The sequence below is a fragment of the Suricata suricatta genome, chromosome 11, assembly GCF_006229205.1.
Source record: "Suricata suricatta isolate VVHF042 chromosome 11, meerkat_22Aug2017_6uvM2_HiC, whole genome shotgun sequence".
Taxonomy (NCBI): Eukaryota; Metazoa; Chordata; class Mammalia; order Carnivora; family Herpestidae; genus Suricata; species Suricata suricatta.
The window spans coordinates 25625671-25646928 of NC_043710.1; the positions used below are offsets into that span (position 1 = coordinate 25625671).

General features: G+C 39.6%; 1 protein-coding gene across 17 annotated transcripts in view; it reads right to left on the reverse strand.

Moving 5' to 3' along the window:
* Positions 1-21258, reverse strand: part of CD44 (CD44 molecule (Indian blood group)) — an 87505-nt gene that overhangs the window by 16190 nt on the left and 50057 nt on the right. The window contains exons 6-15 of one of the 17 annotated variants that reach the window (XM_029915770.1): positions 17970-18086; positions 15743-15871; positions 14352-14477; positions 11790-11903; positions 11221-11337; positions 8321-8449; positions 6865-6993; positions 3905-4006; positions 2048-2137; positions 968-1174 (exon numbers count right to left, since the gene is read on the reverse strand). In XM_029915770.1, coding sequence (XP_029771630.1) covers positions 968-1174; positions 2048-2137; positions 3905-4006; positions 6865-6993; positions 8321-8449; positions 11221-11337; positions 11790-11903; positions 14352-14477; positions 15743-15871; positions 17970-18086 — 1260 coding nt within the window. The remainder of the gene's footprint in view (positions 1-967; positions 1175-2047; positions 2138-3904; positions 4007-6864; positions 6994-8320; positions 8450-11220; positions 11338-11789; positions 11904-14351; positions 14478-15742; positions 15872-17969; positions 18087-21258) is intronic. The other 16 variants (XM_029915772.1, XM_029915776.1, XM_029915774.1 and 13 more) reach the window with 16 other exon arrangements.

Consider the following 21258-nt stretch of genomic DNA (forward strand, 5'->3'; position numbering starts at 1 on the left):
AGAAGTCTGTCCCCATATCAGTTAGCGCCTCACAGATAGCCTCTAGTTCATATATTGGGTTCTCCTAAGGTTTATTCTTTTTGGGGAAAAGGAGAGAAAGATCTTGCTATAAATAAATAAATTTATATATTTATTTGTGTGTGTGTATGTGTATTTTAAATCACGAATCTTTAATATAATTCAATGGTTGAGTGGCAAGGGAACCAGGAGGAGCAATTTCAATTCTTATTTGTTAGCCATGAGTGATATTTCCAGTTCTCTTTCCTTCAGTGAAAGTTTCTTAATGCAAATGGAGAAACAAGGTGAGGGAGAAGTAAAGGAGGCCATTATTTGAGAAAAGAAGTCTCGCTCTCCTTTCAGGTCTATGTCCAACTTAATTGAATAAGTCATCCTTAGTCCTCTCTGCCATTACAACAAGAGAAATCATGCCTATTCATAATTAGTAGACTAAATCATAAAGTTTGAGGTGCGAATCATCAGTAGGTTTAGCTACACACCCTTCACCAAAAGTAAAATTTGCCAATTCATCACCAGAAAGATAATAATTTCAGAGCAAAGATATTAGCGTATGGCATTATTCACATGTTGGGTAAAACCCTACTAAACAAGTAGCATATCATAGTTGAATAAAATGGAATTGTTAATATTTAACTACTTGAACCTATAAAAACATGGATTTCCTATGGTTCAAATTAGTATATCACAAGATTAGGAACAAAGAAAGAAATTGTACCATAACAACCAAGTCACAAAAATAAATGGAGATTACACAGACAAATAAAAGCATTATTGACCTAAAATAAACCTAACTTTATTTGCATTAGAATGATGACCTGTGACAAAAGCCATGCCCATGTCACAAATCAGCCTAATCACAGCCTACACAGAAAATGTCCCCCGTAGTTTTCAAGTACGCGTTGTTTCTCCCTGTAGGGAAATCAAATGAGATAACAAAAGGCCAAGTTACCTGAAAAGAAACGATTAACATTAGAGTCGGTATCTCCAGCAATATTAACTTCAGTGACTGCAGGGGCCCCTGTCTTAGCAGGGGTCACTGGGATGAGGGTCCTGTGTTCCTTTGTGGCTGGGGAGGGAGAAGTATAACCTTCCACTGATGTAGCTGAGTCTTCGGAAAGATGTCCACCTCTTCTTCCACCTTTGCCATCAGTCCTATCTGTGTGGAGGTGGAATCAATGATAAACCCACATTTGTAAGCCCACCACCCATCAGGTGCTTGTCTTCAGAACGTGCAAAGGCTACAAAAGCTTTCCACTTGTTATTCACGAAGCAAAAGACAGTGTGCTTCCTTATACTGTTGAAGAGAAGTGATATTTTGCAATCGGCACCACCTGGACATCGATGGAGGCGATTTTGGTGATCCCCATATTCAGAAGAGTCATTTGTTGCAACATCTGCCTGCATTTAATGAAAGTCAGGTTTATGACACTACAACTAACTGTGACCTTGAAGTCAATTCAGGTACTAGATAATCTTGAGCTCTTACTCAGTTGGACCCACCTTTGATGAAGTGGAAAAAACACATCCTGAACTGAAAAGTAAAATTGTGCTGCCTGCAAATGGAATAGCAAATGCAAGGTTTCAAAGACCTGACACTTTGATTATTCTTTCTTTTGCCATAAGGGCACTCTTTAGTCACCAGTACCATTGATTTATGTCCAGATGATGAATGGCAAAATAATATTATTAATGAAGGGAAAACAGAGGGTGATAGAATTCAGATCTTTACACCATTTACAAATCATAATAAGCAATATGTTATTTTAAAACCACACCACTAATTAATTCTACAGCTTAAGAAACCTGACCTTTAAGATTAAGAAATAGTTTGCACTTAATGTATATAAATAGCTTCTAAGAGGTCCACAAAGCAGAAAAATCAAAGACCATCACCAGCCACACCTTCTGATCAGAAGAAACAGCACAGTGGCAGCCAACTGATGTGCCTCCACCAAAGACATTGAACAAACTTCCATAATTAATTGATTTGTATCAAGAGTTGGAGCCAACCGGGCTTTACAATCCTTACTGCTATGTGTTGGAGTAGAAGTCATTGGGTGGTCTTTATCTTCTTCCCAGCCTCCATGTGATGTAGAGAAGCTCTGAATATTACTCTGTTCTGTTTCAAGGAGGGATGAATCTGGCATTAATTGGGAGCCATGACACAAATCCTCTGTTATCTGCTGACAGGGAGGATCTAACTATAGCAGGCTCGGTAGGATAGGTAGGTGCATAGGAATACAATAGTTGGTGTACACCATTCTCTCCTGATTGATAGGGATGTGCCACAAGATTCTGTTTTGTCCCTAACTGGCTCATAAGAATGTCATTTTTCAGAATAATCAAGAAAGGCAAAGTGCCAAAGTGAAGCCTGAACCAAGACTTTGTCTACCCTTGAACATCCCGGCCCAAGTCACTCAGGAAAACCAGAGAACATAGAGACAGGGAAAAAGGAATGGTTGAATTCCAGTGCTCCTATAAGTGATCAGGAGCACCTAGCTGCAGATCAAGAAGTACAACTGTAGGGAAATAAATACCTTGATAGCACAGAGTCCACTTCAACATCAAGAAAGGAGGAAGCTCTAGAATCTAGAATAACCTGCTCAAGTAACTCAGATCAAATTTACATAAAGAAATACTTTAGTACCTTCTAAAGAATATTCAATTAAAGTTACCAGTTTTACTCTATTGGGTTTTTGATCTTGTCTGTGAATGAGGATTCTCATCACTGCACTAAAATGCCAGGAAACGCTTGCCTGGGCAAACATAGGACCTTCACTGACAGATATCAATTTGAGGTTGAACCATTGCCCATATCTGAAATCACTTGGGATTGCTTTGAGTTGATTTCTTTCGTGTTCTTCTAAGAAAGGTACTGACCTCTGAGTTACAGGTGCAGGCATTCCATAAACCATACCCATAAGCCATGTCCACCACCAAGTAAAAATTACAGCCAGGAAAAAGACATTCACCAAATCCCAATCCCAATATCAGAACACAGTCAACAGGGACATAAAGTGGAAATTCAAGACCCTCCATTGGAAGGGACCATTCTTAGGCTTATCTTCATCTCCTTTGATACTTAGCACTGTGCTACATACATTTTTGGTGATCAACACATGCTTGCTGGCGTTTTCCTTTGCCTGAAAAGGCTCACATGAAGGACTCTACCCAATAGGTGTAGCAAGCAGTGAAATGAATTTCTTAATTCTGGGTTTCTTTAGTATTCTGTGAAGAAATTGTGAGTGATTTCAGGATGCTCTCTAGGATAGCCCTGTCCATATAGTGAATATTAAGGCTCCTGAGGAGTTTAGCATTGCTTCTACCAGATGGTTAGCAATAGGAAGAGATATTGGCAAGTATTCCTTTTCTTTCCCCAAGCCCTCTCACCTTTGTTAATTGTCAGGAACACACCTTGCCTCTCTTCTATGGGCTGCTGTGATTTCCCTACTCTCTATAATTATCCAGCCCCAAATTATCTTTTCACAACCATGAAGGCAACCCTCCCTATCTTCGGCCTTGACTGGAGGAAGGATGGGAACCAAAAGGAGATGGTCGAAACATAGAGAAACCAATGTCTTAGCTGTGGTCTTGAGTTTCGCTCAGGTAACTAGAGAAAGAAAGTCAAGTTGAGCAGAATCCCACCACCTTTTTATTTTCTTAAGATAAAGCCTTTGAGTATGGAAGTCACCAAGAATGAAGGAAAAATCAGCTTTAAAGAACCCGCCAGAAGAAAATCAGCAATGAAGACCCTTTTATCCTCTGGGCTGAGTCAAATCACATAGCACTAACTACACCATTGGACCACCAAGCTTAGCATCAAGGCCAGTGTGAGCAAGAGCTGAAGCAGGAGCACAGGCCAATAAAGGGGCTGTTACATCCTTACGAGTCGTCATTGAAAGAAGTCCTGTCCTGTCCAAGTCTTCTGCCAAAGGTGTGTTTGGCTCTGCAGAAGGCTGAAGTGTGGTACTATGGCTGGAGTCCATATCTGAAGGAATTAAATCGGTGTTATTGCTTGATTGACTGACCCACTACCTGAGGGTGGTTTAGGGTCTATAGACGAACTATTTTTATATTTAAACCTGGACAAGAGGGAAAAAAGTGCATACTGATTCATGCCTACAGAACTGGAACAAATTATTGCTTCTTCAAACGAGTATCATAAGTAATTGGCTTTCTCTTAAAGACTGAGTTTATGAAAGGTACAACTTTTGTTTGCTTGTGCTGGGCCTGGCAGGGCTCTAAATGAGCACATGACATGCCTCCTAAGCTTTGCAAAAAGGCAGAAACATAGCCCATGTGTTACTTGTCCTGCTCCATACACACTGCCTTCCTTATAGATGCATGTTATCTGGATGGTAGAGAAAAGACAAAATGCACTCATTTGTTCAGAGACCATTGTATCACATCTCCCTCACCTGGCACAAAAGCTTTTTTTGTTTTTGCTTTTGTTTTTAACAGCCCTCTTCCATCTTTTGGCCCTCTTTTGCTTCACAAAGTGAATGTTCATAAAGCACATAAAATTATCATCCAATGCTGCCTCCAGGAAGGCCACAGGAAGTATTCAGGGGCAAGACAAAAGAAGCAGATGTCAGTGAATCATTCTCTCCATAAACACAAGTATGAGGTGTCCTTGGAATTTAATATGTACAATGCTGAGTGATATAGAAATGTCACCGACATTTTGATATATCCTGTTTCTAGTAATTGTCACAAATCAAAGTGCTGCTAAAATGGCAAGTCCTCAGTGAAAGAGTCACCAATCAACCCACAAGCACCATCATTGCTGGCTCACCCGCTCAAAGTGCACCCACACCACTGCATCTGGAGAGATTTGATCAGGTCTGGGTGACTCCAGTGGGAAACACTGGAATACTGGGCCCTCACATCTACACTTAGGCCTTCATACAAGAGAAGAAAATCAAGATCTTGGTAGGACAAGATGTGGCAACTGTATTATCCTATGTCTCCAAAAAGAGGAAAGGCTAGCTAACCCAAATTAAAATCCCAAGTGGATATTATCCCAGAAATGCACCGTTCTATGGTTGAAGCCAACTGTATTGTCCTTTGTATGTCTAATTTAATGGACTTTCTGTTCATCAGTATGGAGAGTTAATATTGATTCTGAAGCTGTTTTACTGGCTTGGTTTTCCACCGTGGGTAGACCCGAGCCTCCAGCAGCCAAGTGTGTAAATGTACATGTTGGGTTTGCATGCAGCATTTGAACCACTCAGCCCAATGGCCACCACATAGCCATTCAAGCTCATCTTCCATTGTGACAAATGGACCCAATAACTCTGAAAAACTCATTCCTTGATTTCCCTTTCTTTATGCTTCTCCTTACGTGAGGCTCCTTCCTAAAAAAAAGAAAAAAACTTTCCCTGACTATCCATGTTTTGCCATCTTTGAAAAACCAGATCTGATCCACTTTTCTCTGACACTTTCTAGAGGGTCCTCTGAAGTTTTGTGTTTATTGTTGGCCACATTCATTTGACATCTATTGCTTATTGTCTAGTATTGTTAGATATATTTTGATGATAAATGTTTTCCTTTCCTCACTAAATTTTAATTTCTTCAAGAGCATGGACCCATGCATCACTGGGTGTCTATAATGCATTGCACATTAGCAGAGACTTAATACAATTACAGCTGAAGGGATATCTGATAATTAATATTTGGGTACAGCATAGGATGTTTCAAAGAAATGAAGCCATGGAGACTGTGGAATTCATTTCAGAGATAATTTTGATCAACTCAATATCAAGAGACCTCATCATCAAGTTCTTAGTACCCATTTCAATAGTTTATGTTATATATGCCCTTGGCAGTTTGGATCCAGGTAATACATTCAATGCTAGGACCAAAAATTCACTTTCCTCTATTAAGTCTTTCTGTCTATCTCTCTTTTCGGAATGTTACATTCTTGTGATCAAGGCATCTTATTAATAATTTAAAAAAAACAACTTGAGTAGCTCAATCCATGGGCATGGAAAAAGATATGGAATCTTTAGCTAATTAAGGACTGAGAAAAGAGGGACACCACCCCAAGCCAAATCCTGCACGTTCTCTCAGGAAAGCTGTTATTAGTTCTGATAAAGAAAAAAATCTTTTTGCATATAAAAATTGGTCAAATAAAATCACAGTCTTCCATTCTTGCAGAACTGCAACTCGTATCTTTTTTACTCTCTCTCTCTCTCTCTCTCTCTCTCTCTCTCTCTCTCTCTCATTTCTGTTTTTAATTGCTTATAGGTAAATAAGAGGGATATTTAAGGAAACAGGGACTCCTTCCTCTCTAAAAGTTGCCCATTCATTAAATTTGTAAACATTTATTGAAAGCCAAGAGTGATCTAAAGCCTATGTCACTGGGTACCGTATTTCTCTCTAAATGTGGCAAGACTGCATAAGGAAGTTTTACGAGCTTTGTAGTTACTTTTTTTGAAAATCACCAATTTTTAACCTCTAAGATTTCTCTACCAAAGACAAGTTACATCTTTGGGTCTACAATGAAAATAGTCACTGAATTCAATCACTTCATTCTTTTTAGAACCCTGCACTTAAAAGGAAATGGGAAACAAATGTTGACACTGCTCCTTCTTCAGAGAAAATCACCTCCACTCCCACCATCTTAGGATCTTTAACCCCCTCTGACTGAATTTTTCAGTCTTAGCCCAGGAATTCCCATTCAGATGAATGTACATTTCATTCCCACCTACAAAACTACTCTTTGAAGCAACTTCAACTTCCTTAGGAAGTAGACTGTTCTAAAGTCAAGGGCACATTTCTAGTTAAATAGCCATTTGGTGGCTTTCAAAAACATAATATATAAAAGAACTCAGAGGCCATTACCCATCCATCTTTCTGTTTGATGATCTCGTCCCATTGGATGTGAGATTGGGTCGAAGAAATAAGTCCAGGAGCTGTCCTCTTGACTCTGAGTTGTCATTCTTTGATCTGGATGGCTGTCGTGGGCTGGGGCTGTTGTGACCATGTGGTTCAAGCAATTGTCAAAGCATTAGTTGACACCGGGCCAGGGATACACTGATATTTTTTAAAAGACTTTATTCTCTAGACAAGACAATGAAACCATCTTCCTGGTACAGAAGTTGTGTAAACACAGACTGTTTTAGCAGGTATGGGTTTGTTCATTGGCATTTCCTTAGCAGTCAGCAGGTGAACTAGACGACACAAAATCATTAATGATTCCTGCAGTGAAGACAGGAGGACTTATAGACATCAAGTGAAGATGAAGAAGAAGTTCTTGAACCACACGCCATGTTGCCACCATCCCCTAACGGAGGAAGTTGGAGCACATGATATCATGCTGAGACAACCACATCCCAGTGAGATGCACACAGGCTGGTAGTGATTTAGAGAAGGAATCAGGTAACAGCTTCCCACAAGATAAACACGAGAGTAAATGCCATTCATCTCAGAAGCATGAATGGAATCCGCTAGAAGCATTACTTCTGACAATGGGATTCATGGCACACGTGACATATAAGAATTCAGCACATGCTATTGCTTCATTCTGAGTCAGTGGGGATATATAGGTAGAGAAGAGTACAACAGTAGCCCCTTAGCAACAACCACACCACACAGCCAGTCACTGAATCCACCGCTTTGCCAACTGCACATTCAGAGAGTTTCACACACTGGCATTTCCATGTTTCTGCCACACAAAGAGTCATGCATAAGGGCCTGCAGCATCCAGCTATGTGGTATCACTTAGACATGATGACAGGACTCGAGTCCAATTTGCACAATCCCAAAAGTCAGGAATAGAGAAGGTGGTTTTTTTTTTTTAATCTAAGAAGAAAGCACTGTAAATTCAAAGAGAAAGCTCCTGATAGACATGACAAAAGGGCTAAATGACATCAGACAGGTATTTCTCTCAAACTATCTGGCTCCATTTCTTTCAACACTGGGGTTCTAATCAAGAGCTTTCTAATATTCCCAGTATTTCATAAAGCCATGTTGTAGATACAAAACACAAGGGAGTATTTGATAAGATCAGAGTCTCTCCTACAATCTCACTAGGGGATGCCCCAAACTGGATTTGAAAGCGATATACCAAAGGGGCATATTCTCTATGTCTCTGTTATACACTCTATCCATTCCTCCTTTGGTGATTTGTTATGAGCATCTAAGGATCATCTCTGTGTTGACCATATCATAATTTATTTAAGAATCTTAACACCTTGTGATAATTCCTTCAATGTCTTTGTGTTCCGTGTCCTCAGTGCTCAACACTGAACCCAGAAGGAAGCTTCCACCCAAGACTGCTTATTAAACAATCTTTTACCAGCTGTCCCTGCCGTTGAATGAGAGTCTTCTTTTGGTGATTGGGAATACTCCCCATGCCATCCGTTCTCAACCCACTGCTCCTTCCGGGTAGCTGTTTCTTCCATTGCATTACTAGCAATTTCCTGGGCTGTGAGAAGATGTCAGTTGTGAGCCTTTATTGTTCAGTTTACTTACCAATATGTATCTTTCTACTTTCAAGCCATATGCACATGGGAGAAAAGATAGAAAAGGGATGAAGCCAGGAGTGAGACCACTCATATTCTGAAAAGGGTATTAGAAATCAGTGGCCCAATCCTTCAATTTTTCAAATAGGAAACCTAGGACCCAAAGAAGTCTTGCTCAAAATCCTATAGCCAGATTGGCACCAAGTCCAGGTTAGGCCTCAGTCCATGAATTCCCAGTATGATTCTTAATTTACTGCCATCCATGGCCTCATATATCCTTGGAGAGAACTGTGTGTTCAATGAATTAACCTCTTTGCTACTGCGATTTGAGGGGGGAAAATTTACTATATACCAGCTGATGACAAGAACAGCCCAGTGGGAAGATTTTCTCAAATGGTGGTCATGTATCCCATGGTCACATGCCCGGGAAATGCACCAGCAGTCGATTTGCCCAGCATGAAAGATGTTGACAATGACTGTTATACTGCAGCACCAGCATATTATGGACGTTATGTCTATGTGGCATCTAAAATTGCCGAAATTACTTTTTAACAAAATTAAGTCAATGGAAGAAAACTATTCTAGCCAGTGGTTAGCATTACATAAACAACAGGGATGTGTGACAGGCTAAAAATGCCAACCTCTCAGGGTTGTAATTGTTCAGTTTTAAAAAGAATAAAATGAATGGAGTAAAATGTATCAGGGTGCCTTTGAGAAAAGTCAGAAATCCACTGTCATTTTCATGTATAGCAACTAATAGCAAATGTTTAATACATCAAGAAAATGAGAGTCTATAAACTGGCCAAGCCAAAGCATATTTTGCAACCGGTAAGAGCATTTCCTAATTTTGAAAATGATATGTGTGATTTGATAATAAGAAAAACCTTTAAGAAAAAATGATGTGTGTCCTCCTTTTACCTTTGCATTGGCCAAAACATTCCTGGGGTTAATTGGTTATCCAGAGGGAGGAAAAAAGATGCCCCAAGTCTTCAGTTTTACCTCCCACTGACTAAATCACTACCTCCTGACAAATAATAAAGTTAGAAAAACCATGAAGCGTAATTACAAAAGATGGGAAAATCAACCCAAACATAAACTGCTCATTCAAAATTTTTTAGAAAAGAAATATAAAGAAAAATGTATGCCTGTGGGTTTATGCATGCACACACACACACACACACACACACACACACTACTCTATCACTATATTTATAAACATAATGATTCTTTAAATACCCAGTAACCCCTCCTGTTTTCAACATGTGAAATAGCAGAGTATAGGATTTCCATCATAAAATATGAAGGCTGACTCTCTTCTAGAAGTTGTAATGTTCTTTAATAAAGCCCCAAGGTCACCATCCAGAATCTCTTTATGTTTCGCGAGTACCAATAAGAGCACTGCTATTGTAGTTACTGCTTTTTCTCTGTCCCTCTGTCAGGTTCTGTTCCATCTGGTTTTTCAACTATGCTCCATTCATGGTGTCCCCTCCTGCCCCCCGCAACCACCTTTCAACAATGAACTTCGTAATTCCAAGCCTCTTAAGCAGCTTTCTGCTTTTTAAGTACAAACTGTCAAATTCTAAGATATACTCTTGGGTTCTAAAGGGGACTGGTATGGAATCCCATTCTGAATCCAGAGACGTCTGCTTCTCATTTCCTTCTTCTATCAGAAGACTCTTGTTAACTCAGCCCATAATCCTCACACAAAAATAAAATCCACTGGGATAAGTAATGAGATGCAGGCCTGGTGGGCGTATTCAGTACGATGGCCAGGACTCAAAACCTATGTCCTAGTTGAAGTCTGAAATGTTTCTTCTGTTGCCTGAAGACATCCCTCAAACTATGGCATTTTTCATTTGGTTTCTAAGTGGCTGCTTCTTACATTTTTGTGTTTGGAGTATCCAAGGCTAAGAGAATGACAGTTGAACTGCAGTTTTAAAGACATTACAAGCCATTATCCTAAATTAAAGCTTCTTTTATCCCAAACATGATAGGCATGTCTCCAAGAGAGAGAGATGAATGACTATATACTTTTTACTTTTTTGGTCTTATCCTCACAAACCAGTAGTGGTACTTGAGATTGTTTTGGAAAACCTGAGATGTTTGCACATACATAGAAATAACAGCATCAAAGTTTTCCCCCAACTTACTCTGGGCTTGAAGACAGAAAAAAAAAGTCACAGAAATTCAAGTAGAGTCTATATGAGCTACTGACCTTCCCTCCAAGGGTACGAAGGATGCTTTTCTACAGTGCAGTGAGGAACAAAATGTAAAAAAAGAGAAACTGGACTCATCAAAGATCTTCACAGATGATAGGGATTCCAAAGATGGCTGCACTTGTCAAGCTTTCTTTCTGGACCTCACTACCCAGCACCAAAAGATACACTCTTTATCACATTTCCGTAAAGACATGCAAATCACCCAAACGGAACCTTTAGGAATCTCTGATACACACACAACCACACACACATACAACCTATCTCAGATACGTTAAAAACATTTTAAAAATATTTTTAACTTTTTCAACATTTTGGCCTTCTGGGAAACCTGACAAATTAGCATGTTTCTTCCAGTTTCTAAAACCTGTGTATAGATCTGGCAGCTTTTTGTGCTCTGTGATTACTGCATAGAAATAGAAGATGTGGTTAATGTCTACAAAAAAAGGCTTCCCTATTCTTCGGAATGACTTCTGCAAACTCATCTAAACCAGAATGGTTGACGTCATCCTCCTTACTTGTGCTTGTAGAATGCTGGGTCTCCTCTTCGTCATGATGCTCATGATGAATGAGAGGAGAGTGTGGTTCATGGGTCCAGCTTTCTCCATTAGCACTGGTGCTGCTTCTGTCCACATCTGCCGTGATGATGGTTATATACACTGTGACTTTTGATGTTCTGTTCTTCCATTTAAATGCATGCTATTTAATAGTACCCTGCCTAAAAAGTACCTCTGGGCATCTATGCTCAATACTGTTGAGTGGCTCCACCAATCTCTCCCAAGAGAAAATCAATGGGCATGAAATTTCTTAATGATTACCTGTTATTCTACTCTAACCACTTTGTCAAGGGCAGCACCATAAACCATTTTAATGGGTTCGTTTTTATAATAAAGCAACATAAAGCACCTCGAGCCCAGATGGTATGATTGATAAATGGCTACTAGGTCAAATTGAGTATCCTCGTGAGAGTTAGGAATTTGTGATGAGATATTAACTAAATTTCCCACTGTGTCCTGATGATTGACCTTTGCAGCAGCACAGACTTTGAGGGACAAAAATCCTTAATTAAGTATGAATAACCCATTACCAGTCATCCTTGTAGTTGTCTGAAGTAATACTCCTGGATTCGATTCGCCTGGGCTCCATTGGGTCCAGTCCTGGTTCTGTTTTGGGTGGTTAAAAAGCCGTGGTGTGGTTGAAACTGTGATAATGATGATTGAAGCAATTAGGAAAATGTTATTTCTTGAGCCTTCACCACTTGTTTTGCACATGTCTCCCTTCTTTAGTCTATGCAGTGAATCATCTATACCAGGCTGTATAGATTGGTTGAGTGGAAATGGAGGGAAAGCAGAGAATGACTTCGGCTTAATTCAGCCATATTGTTAAGCATCTCAGTGTCCTCTGCATTCTGTCATAGAATACGCTGGGGTCAGAACATGAGATTTTTCTGAAGAAAGCAGCCAAAGAAACTGCAGCAGAAGGAAGAACAGTTTTGGAAACGCCAGCCCTCCACCGAGGAGCACCAAAAACACCAGAGCTTTGCCCATCCATGTAGACTGTAATGGCCCTGTGCACTTGAAAGCCTAAGGAATTGGTATCACTGGCAAGTGTGCTATATGTAGGTCCTCAGGCTGAAGAGGGAGACACCTGAAAATTATACCATGATGATCACTTTATTCCATTAGTAGTTTCGGCGGGGAAAGAAATACCGTTAGCAGTCACGGATTTCCTACAGATGATTCTAAGAAAAAATATCCCCCTAAGCAGCCATATGATTTAGCTATTCATTTCTGAATGTTACAAACACCTACAGGATTCTCATCAAAGACAAAGCATTTCATGAGCCAGTCATTCACAGCCAATGAAGGAAGAACAAGATTCGCACATTCGGTAGAAAAGCACCATAGATAACCAACCACCATTACAGCAGCAACCCGAAGAAAAGGGCATCTTTCCACCAGCAGCCTGATACTGGGATAGGGGATGCACCTGACAGAGGATCAGGACAAAATCAGGATCCACTGCTCTTGTGAAAATATCATTTGCAAATCCATGCTAATTCTTTCACACTGAATTGTGATAATCAACTGATACACAATTTTTTTCAGCTCTATTTCACAAGTTAAGCAAGTCAGGTTTTGAATCATTATCTACATTCCCAATAAGCATGAAAAAGCGGCAGCTGACACCACCCTACAGAAGAAAGAAGGCACCCCATGGAATTGTGTGCACAGGGGCCAAGCAGAAAAGGAAACTGAAATTGGAAAATATGCCACCAAGATGAAAACTACCCAGGGGAGTTTTCCCTAGGAGCTTGATCACATGGTTTATTTTCAGGTTGATCTCTTTGGGTCACTACCCAAGAAAGCTGAGTTTCTGAAGTATCAAGTCCACATCTTTACTTCCTTTTCTTCCTGAACCCACAATCCAGTGTAATAGTAAATAAAACTCCTGTGTTTTTGGTTATTTGGTTTTCTTTCTGAAGTCATTAAAAAGGGTTGCCATGTTTTATAGACCAAGCTCTATGGAGGTGTCCAGGCTAAAGAATACACCACTTACAAGCCTAGATATAAAGCATCTAGTTCTCATGCGTATTTATGGCTTCAAACCCATATACTCTGATGCCTCAGGGCCCAAGTCATTGCTTGGGCTCCTCTCTTCCTGGGTGCTATCCACTTGGGATAGTACTCGCAGGCTTCAATAGGACAGAGAGGACTTCAGTGGCCTGGGAGACTCCATGTCACACCGCAAAGGTATACCTTCTCTAAGGACTTGTGTGATAGAGTCAAGTTTGGAACTGTCATCTCTGCTCAGCAATATCTTAGATCATACAGACATGTTTTGGGAACCCAGTCATTTGGCAGAATATTAGACTGATCTTTGCCTGATTTTTTCTAAGGATGCTATTCAGCTCTATTTCCATCTCTGTTCTCACAAAGTTTTATAACTGTAATAAATGTGGATACTATTATGTGGTGGTTTCACTATTGAAACACAATTGTTTTTAACAGTTGGCACTGTTTTGTTAAAGCTCAGCTGACATTCCCTTCAATGTCATTCTGTCCTATCAGTTCTCTATTCATTTGTTACAACTTGATTTGTTCCCTTGATTTCAACCAAGTTTTGATTACATGTTTTGAATGCTGGTTCCCAACTTTTAAGCCTTTCTAGGGCCATCTATGTCTTCAATTTAGAATCGTCTGCAACTTTTAATCAATAACCTCTCAATCACATGCTACTGCTCCCATTAACCATAGTTAATGCTTTTTTCATCTTTGTGTTCCCAGCACCAAGCCAGTAGATAGACAATATATATCTGCTGTCACATTTTACTATGCCATTCTCTGGCAAAGCTCAAGAAGAATCTGCAGCAGCAGACTACATAAATAAACAAAACAGAAAGAACCTAAGGCATTAGGGATTTTATAAAAGATATTTCCCCCATTGTTCCCCCCAATATGTCTGGGTTTCCATTAGAAGAAATAATTTTTCTTCCTTCATAATCTTATCAAGGTATAACTAAAGTGTGATCACAGGTTTATGCTTATTTTCCACATTAACAATTTTCCAAGATAGACTCTCCTGGGCATCACTCCAGTTAATCAGTAAGCCTTGCATAAATAGTTCTACTGTAATTGATTATTCTTACTGGTACTGGAGATAAAATCTTCATCATCATCAATGCCTGATCCAGAATAACTGGGGTGTTTGTCTCTTTCATCTTCATTTTCTTCTGTTGGTTCCCAGCCTGCTGAGATGATATTTGAGTCCGTACCTGTTGTGGTGACTTACGTTAGTGGCTGAACTGGATGCCAAACAACCCATTTTGACAGAGGAAGAAAATGAGGCACAGAATGTATAATGGAATTCCCAACACTTTAAGAGCAGAGTGAGACATCTAGCTTGTGTATCCCCAAATTCTTGCATCCTGATCTCTGAAGCTAATGCATAGACTGAAAAACAACCAGCTATGACCTTTACAACTGAATGATCTCTTTAAGGAAGTTCAAAGAATACATATGGACATAATCCCACCAAAGACACAAAAGAAAAAGAGGCCAGTAAACACTCCCCTCTCCAGGCTTTCAGATTATTAACTTATTAATTACACATGTGCCATCAAAGCTAGGGTGCTAAGAATAGAATGGAAAGGTTTCCCATATGCCTCTTTCTTTTGTTCAGCCATCTTCAGAAAAATTTTGGAATCTAAACAAATGTCAATCACTTTTAAAATCCCATAATTGTATTCATGATTGGTTAATTCATTTTTTGGCCTTGTGCAGCATCACATCACCCTAGCTCTGAACGCAAATGAAAACTAAACTATCATTCCCAACAATACTGCAGCATACAGGAAAAAAAAAACACCAAAAAGTGAATCAATTAACAGAGAAATCATGCCTGGCATTTACTATTCCACCAAAAGCATTGCCTAAGTGGACTGGAGCCACGATTTTGAGAACTTCTCAAATTTTCCCTTTGGGATGCATCATAGAAAAGAATATGGAAACTCTCTGCCTCTTCTTACTGGTTGCTGTAGAAGATGCCTTTTTACTGAAAAGGGATTTCCTATATTTTGAATGAGATTCATGCTATCTTTTGGAGCGACCATTTGTCTTTTCTTACAATCAGTTTCTACCCCAAGAACAGTTCCACTGATAGAGATTTTCTATATTTTTCTAGTTCTAGCTATGCTATTTTATTTTCCCATGGAAAGTCAAAAAGTTTTAATGACATTTGTCATTTTAGAATATCTTTCAGGGCCAATATTTAGTTCTGTCATCAAGAGAGACTTGATCTCCTTTCACAGTGCCCATATTAGCCTCCTCTGGGGTTGTATTAATTCTAGAGAGTAGAAAGATGAAATTTGATTATTAATGCTATAAAATCAAATATGGATTTCAGAGCTCATGATATTTCAAAAGTCATCAAAAACATTTGTGAAACCAGAATGGACATTAGACTTAGACAGTATCCCTGAGGTTAATGAACTATTGAAAACTGTTGATCTTATGAAATGAGATAATAATAACTCATTACCGGCCATTATCGTTGTTGTGTGAAGATGATTCTTGGACTCTGATGGTTGAAACCACCATGAAAGCCAATCCTGGGCTTCTCGTCTCTTGGTTGCTATTTTGGAAGTTGTATCACTAGAGCTCATCAATGCTGTTGTAACCATAATTGAATTGATGGTTGAAAGGTTAATTATCAGTTCCTAATAAATAGCACTGAATATGCTTTTACTCCTTCACTACTCAAAAGAGTCATCTATACTTAATATAGATGATGGGAAGAAACAGAAAAAGCACAGAAGTTCCACTTATTTTAGAGGCCCATACTGCAGGTCATAGAATGTCAGAAATGGAAAGACCTTAAATATCATCCAGTTAGTGATCTTCATCTTAAAGAGGAAAAAATTGTGCTGGACAAACCCTGCCTTGTTTGGAGTCAGAAAGGCCAAATGGGATGTCTCAAAGACAGCAGTCTTTAAATTTTGAAAAACTAACATCATAGATGGATTAAATTTTTGTCTGTGCTCTCCAAAGATCAAACCAGGACCTGTGGCAAGAATTTCAGGGGATGACTGTTCTTCCAAATGTTGGCCTTAAAAAGGTTATAATCTGAACTACCCAATGATGAACTTCTTCATGAAGTATTGTGTTCTCCACCATTAGAAGATCACTTAGCAGGAAAATTGTGTAGGGGACCAAATGATTAGAAGAGTTGATTGAGTGAAACTATTGAAGATCCTCTCCAAATCTGAGAGTCTATGATTCTCATACCAAGCTCTCCAGAGTCTTAGCCCACCATCTTCTACACACTCTATCTTCGCCAACCAATATCATTCTCCTTGGATTTAGGGTATGATATTTCTACCAGCAATCCCAGACACGTAGTTCCAGCAATCCGCAACACACAGAAAGATACCACATGAAGGGGAAGATGGAAAAAGATGCCTTTCCATTTTTTTCCATTCAGTGTCCAGATCCTCTAGCAATTTTGCCCATAGCCACTTTCTATGTCAACACTATATTTTCCGAAGCAGAACATGACATTTTGGGTCCATTTTTGAAAGGAAGGTAATCAGTCAGGAAAGATAAGCACAAACAAAGTGAACCAATGATCTCACTAATAAAATCAGAAATAAGAGTCCTGGTTTGAAACTTCCCAAGACTGCCATTTCTGCAACCATAAGGTCCACCGGAAGAATATTTCATATTCTTCAGATAAAAAGCTGAAAAAAAGTGCAAGCAGAGAGACTGAAACCACTATTAAATCCCCAAATACAAAAGTAAGGTGATTAGATATCTTTTTTTTCAGCTATGAAGAAACCCCAGAAATGGCCCAAGATGAGGAACTGACAAGAAAGACCTTTTCCTTCACAATGTTTGTTCTGTGAAGATAAACATTGTCAACATTTAAAAACAGCATATTCTTTATCCTACACACCCCCTCCAGCACCACCGTAATCACTATGACATGTAATCACAGTATAACATCAACATTATTTTCCTTACGTATTTGTCAAAATAAAAAATACAGTTTACTCAGTGCGTTATAAGCTAAGCAAGGGTTTAAGACCATTTTTATTACTCGCCTTCTGCAAGAAGAATGCCCAATTATTTTGAAATATGGTCATATCGTCCATCAACAAAGTTGATAAAGGAAGATATGTTTGTCATCTCCCATTATTATAGACTTGGAATTTCTTCCCACAGAGGCTCTCAATTCAGAATACCTTGCAGGGATTTAGAATTAATAGTCAAACATCCAGGGAAGGGGCTAGAGGCCTAGATTCTGATGGAAAGCAACAGATCACCTCCTCCACTTTACAGTTGAGGATTTAGATGTCCAATCTGGAGCACAGGGCCTACACTTTCCATCCATAAATCAGCATTTCCCTTTCTTATCATTGACTGTGAAGATGAGATCAGTTGAAAGTAGGAGTATGCGTTTTCTAATAGACTTCTTTTCAAGAGAAGTTCTGCATGAATCTCCTAACGGAAGCTTCTGAAGGAAAAATAATTCTGATTCTATGTGCATATTGCCCAAAGGAAAGCAAACAGAACATATAAGGGAATCCACTTGTATCCCCAGATTCACAGGCCCTTCTAATTAATGAAATGGTACCCGATCCTGTTCTCCCAAAGGAGGGAGATGGGATATCAGTGGGAAATTTCTACATGATAACGGATGTCCTTTTCCTGGACCTTGAAAAACCTGGCATTGAGGACAATGGATAACAGAAGACGTAACAGTTTACCTGTTGTCGCTGCTGCGTGATCCTGAGTCTTAGGCTGTGAGTTACCCAACCAGGACCACATCCAATTATTTTGCTCCTGAGCTGCTGCGTGGCTGTTTGAGTGCACAGTTGAAGTAACTGGATCAATTATGAAAATACCATTTAGTGAGATCTTTCTACAAAACCTTTACACTCAGTTCTATTTACATATAAAGTCTGTATCTATCACAGAGTGAAGATCAGAAAAGGAAGATCGAGGCCCGCTTTTATCTTTCCAGTCTCCTAATGGCTCTTGGAATCTTAGAACAACATCAGAAAGGCAAATTCTGTATGGGTATCAAGTCAGTGCTATTCATTCTTCAAACAGAACCTCTGAACACAGTCTCAGGCAAAATCAAGTAAGAACTTAATAACCTGTGAAGGAAAAGAGATTTTATATTTACTTGATGGGGTGACCCAGCCATGAACAGAAGATCTTCGATGCAACATTTCATAAAGTTGCTTTTGTTCATTTATTTTTGGAGTAGTTTTTAGAGATGTTTGCTTGTATCCTTTCAGTCTATCACTTTGTGTAGATAGCTTCTGGTGACAACCACCATTTCAAAGTTCCATTCACACTCATTAACTTCAAGTCAAGCTTTATGCTTGAGCAGGAACTTTGTAAAGGGTGTGTGTTCAAAATTTTGAACTCAGATAAAGCTTTGTTGAATATTCATCTATCACTCCCTGTCACTTCTAATTCTTTTTTTTTAAATTTTTTATGTTTTTTATTTATTTTTGAGAGACAGAGAGAAACAGCACAAGCAGGGGAGGGTCAGAGAGAGAGGGAGATACAGAATCTGAAGTGGGCTTCAGGCTCTGAGCTGTCAGCACAGAGCCTGACGTGGGGCTTGAACCCACAAACCATGAGATCATGACCTGAGCTGAAGCTGGACACTTAACCGACTGAGCCACCCAGGTGCCCCTGTCACTTCTAATTCTAATTCAGAATGTGTTTCCATAAAAGAAACAAGACTGTCCAAGTTAGAGAAATCCTGGACTCTATTCAAACTACAGAAAGGATAATCAGTTATACTTTGTATTTTGAAATCTTCCATTTGACTCCAAAGTGGACTTTAGTCTAGAATGTTTCCCTATAGGGACACCTATGTGGCTCAGTTGGTTGAGCATCTCTTGATTCCGGCTCAAGTCATGATCTCATGGTTTGTGAATTTGAGCCCCATGGTGGGCTCTGTGCTCACAGCTCAGAGCCTGGAGCCTGCTTCAGATTCTGGGTCTCTCTCTCTCTCTCTCTCTCTCTCTCTCTCTCTCTCTCTGCCTCTCTCCTCTCACACTCTGTCTCTCTCTCAAAAATAAATAAATATTAAAAAACGGAATGGTTCCCTGTAGAGGAAGAACAGCAAAGACCATCAGGATAACCATAAAACCAGTCGAGATTTTTAAACACCATGTCGAGTTATACATCCTTTTGAAAATCTGATAATAAGTTATAACTTCTGTCCTCAAAAAAGTGATCTGACATATACACATTCTCAAAGGTTTGCATATTATTTCAGGTAGCTCTTGAATACCTTATGTGCTATCACTGAACCTACTGGAAGTCCATTAATTCCAGGTGAAAAACTTTGACTCTGTATACAGCAAACATCAACAACCTGTGCAACGTGCTCTGTGCTACAAAAGACACATTGGCACAGAATAGAAAGTAGAGAGTAGAGAGACAAGGAGCCAATTTTACCAGATAAACCTGAGTACACTTCTGGAAAATTCTGAGGCACCCCATTCTGTCCTTAGAAACCTAATTAAAGCTGTAGACCTTCTTGCCATCCTCACCCTATCGAAGACCAAGAAGAGACCAACAAGAAGTAAATATACAAGAGTAAGATAGAAATCGGAATATTTCTATTTTCCTGACGGGATTCATAGCCAACAGAGTTGTCAATTTTCCCGCCCCATGTGGGCCATGCCAGACAAAAAAAATTCTTTTTACATGTAGATTTATATAATATATATATTTCTTTGATACCCAGAAGACAAGAAAACTGAGTGCTCCAAGGTAGGAGTTTGGTTCCTGAATTGGTTTGGGTTTCTGGATTCCAGAGAATTCTAGGTCACCAATAGAAAAGAGGCTGATGACATACCTCTAGGAAGGCTCTCCCAAAAATCACATGGGTAATAAAAACCTGCAGGAAACCCAAACCTCCCCAGACGGTTGTTCTAGCTGGCTTTCCCTACTGCCACCCATGAAGGACCATTAAGGAGGGAATGAGCCAGTCAAGCTAGAGATGTGCTTCTCTGTCCTCAGCCAGACCTCCTCTGGACGTCTGTCCTCCTGTACTCATTATGGAGGATTTGCCATCACTCCCTCCCGCCAAGCTCTAGCTTTTGGTCAAATAGTCATGAAGCTTTGGGAATCCCCTCACTGGGCTCAGAAAATGGGGTCTATTCAGGAACTTACCACGGGTAACCTTCTCTAATATGCCATGGACGGCTTTCAAGTTGCTACCTAATTGTTTCCTTGGACACTCTTTGCACAAATGAATTTATCTGGAGCTGCCATTGGCCTTTATGGATATCGTAGCACTTCAATGACTCTCAGGTTAGCCCTGGACTCACTCTGTTGAACAAATGAGTCTCTCTCTTACTGAACGACTAAGGGAAACTTAGCTAAGTGCCCTGAAAAGAGGAAAAACCACTTCTTTTCTCAACCCGAATTCTATGTTGTAGTCAAGTCTCAAAGCATTCCTTCTCCTTGATTTCTGAATGCTCTGAGAAAGTTGGTCCAACTCTGGGTCCTAAGTAACTAGAGCAGCATTTGACACAAAGAAGACCTCAGATATTGGTTAATATTTAGTAAATACTGGTTACTAGCTTACTAATCCTTATCTCCCTTCAGTATCACTTTCTAATGGTACTCACCACTGGATCCCAAGCATTAGAATAGACTTGGTACATCATAGGTCATCAAAATGCGTTTGCTGACTAACTAACTTGAGTAGCAAATGTGCAATCCTTTCAAAGTTGTGCAGGGTGCCTGGGTGGCTCAGTTGATTGAGCATCTGACTTCGGCTCAGGTCATGATCTCCCAGTTCATGGGTTTGAGCTCCACATCAGGCTCCACACTGACAGTGTAGACCCTGCTTGGGATTCTCTCTCTCCCCCTCTCTCTCTGCCCTTCTCCCACTTGTGCTCTCTCTGTCTATCTCTCTCAAAACTAAATAGTAAAAAAAATTAAAAAGATGTGCTATGACTGTCCATAAAATAACCCCGTTGCCTTCCCAAACACATGTGAAATACTCACTATCTTACA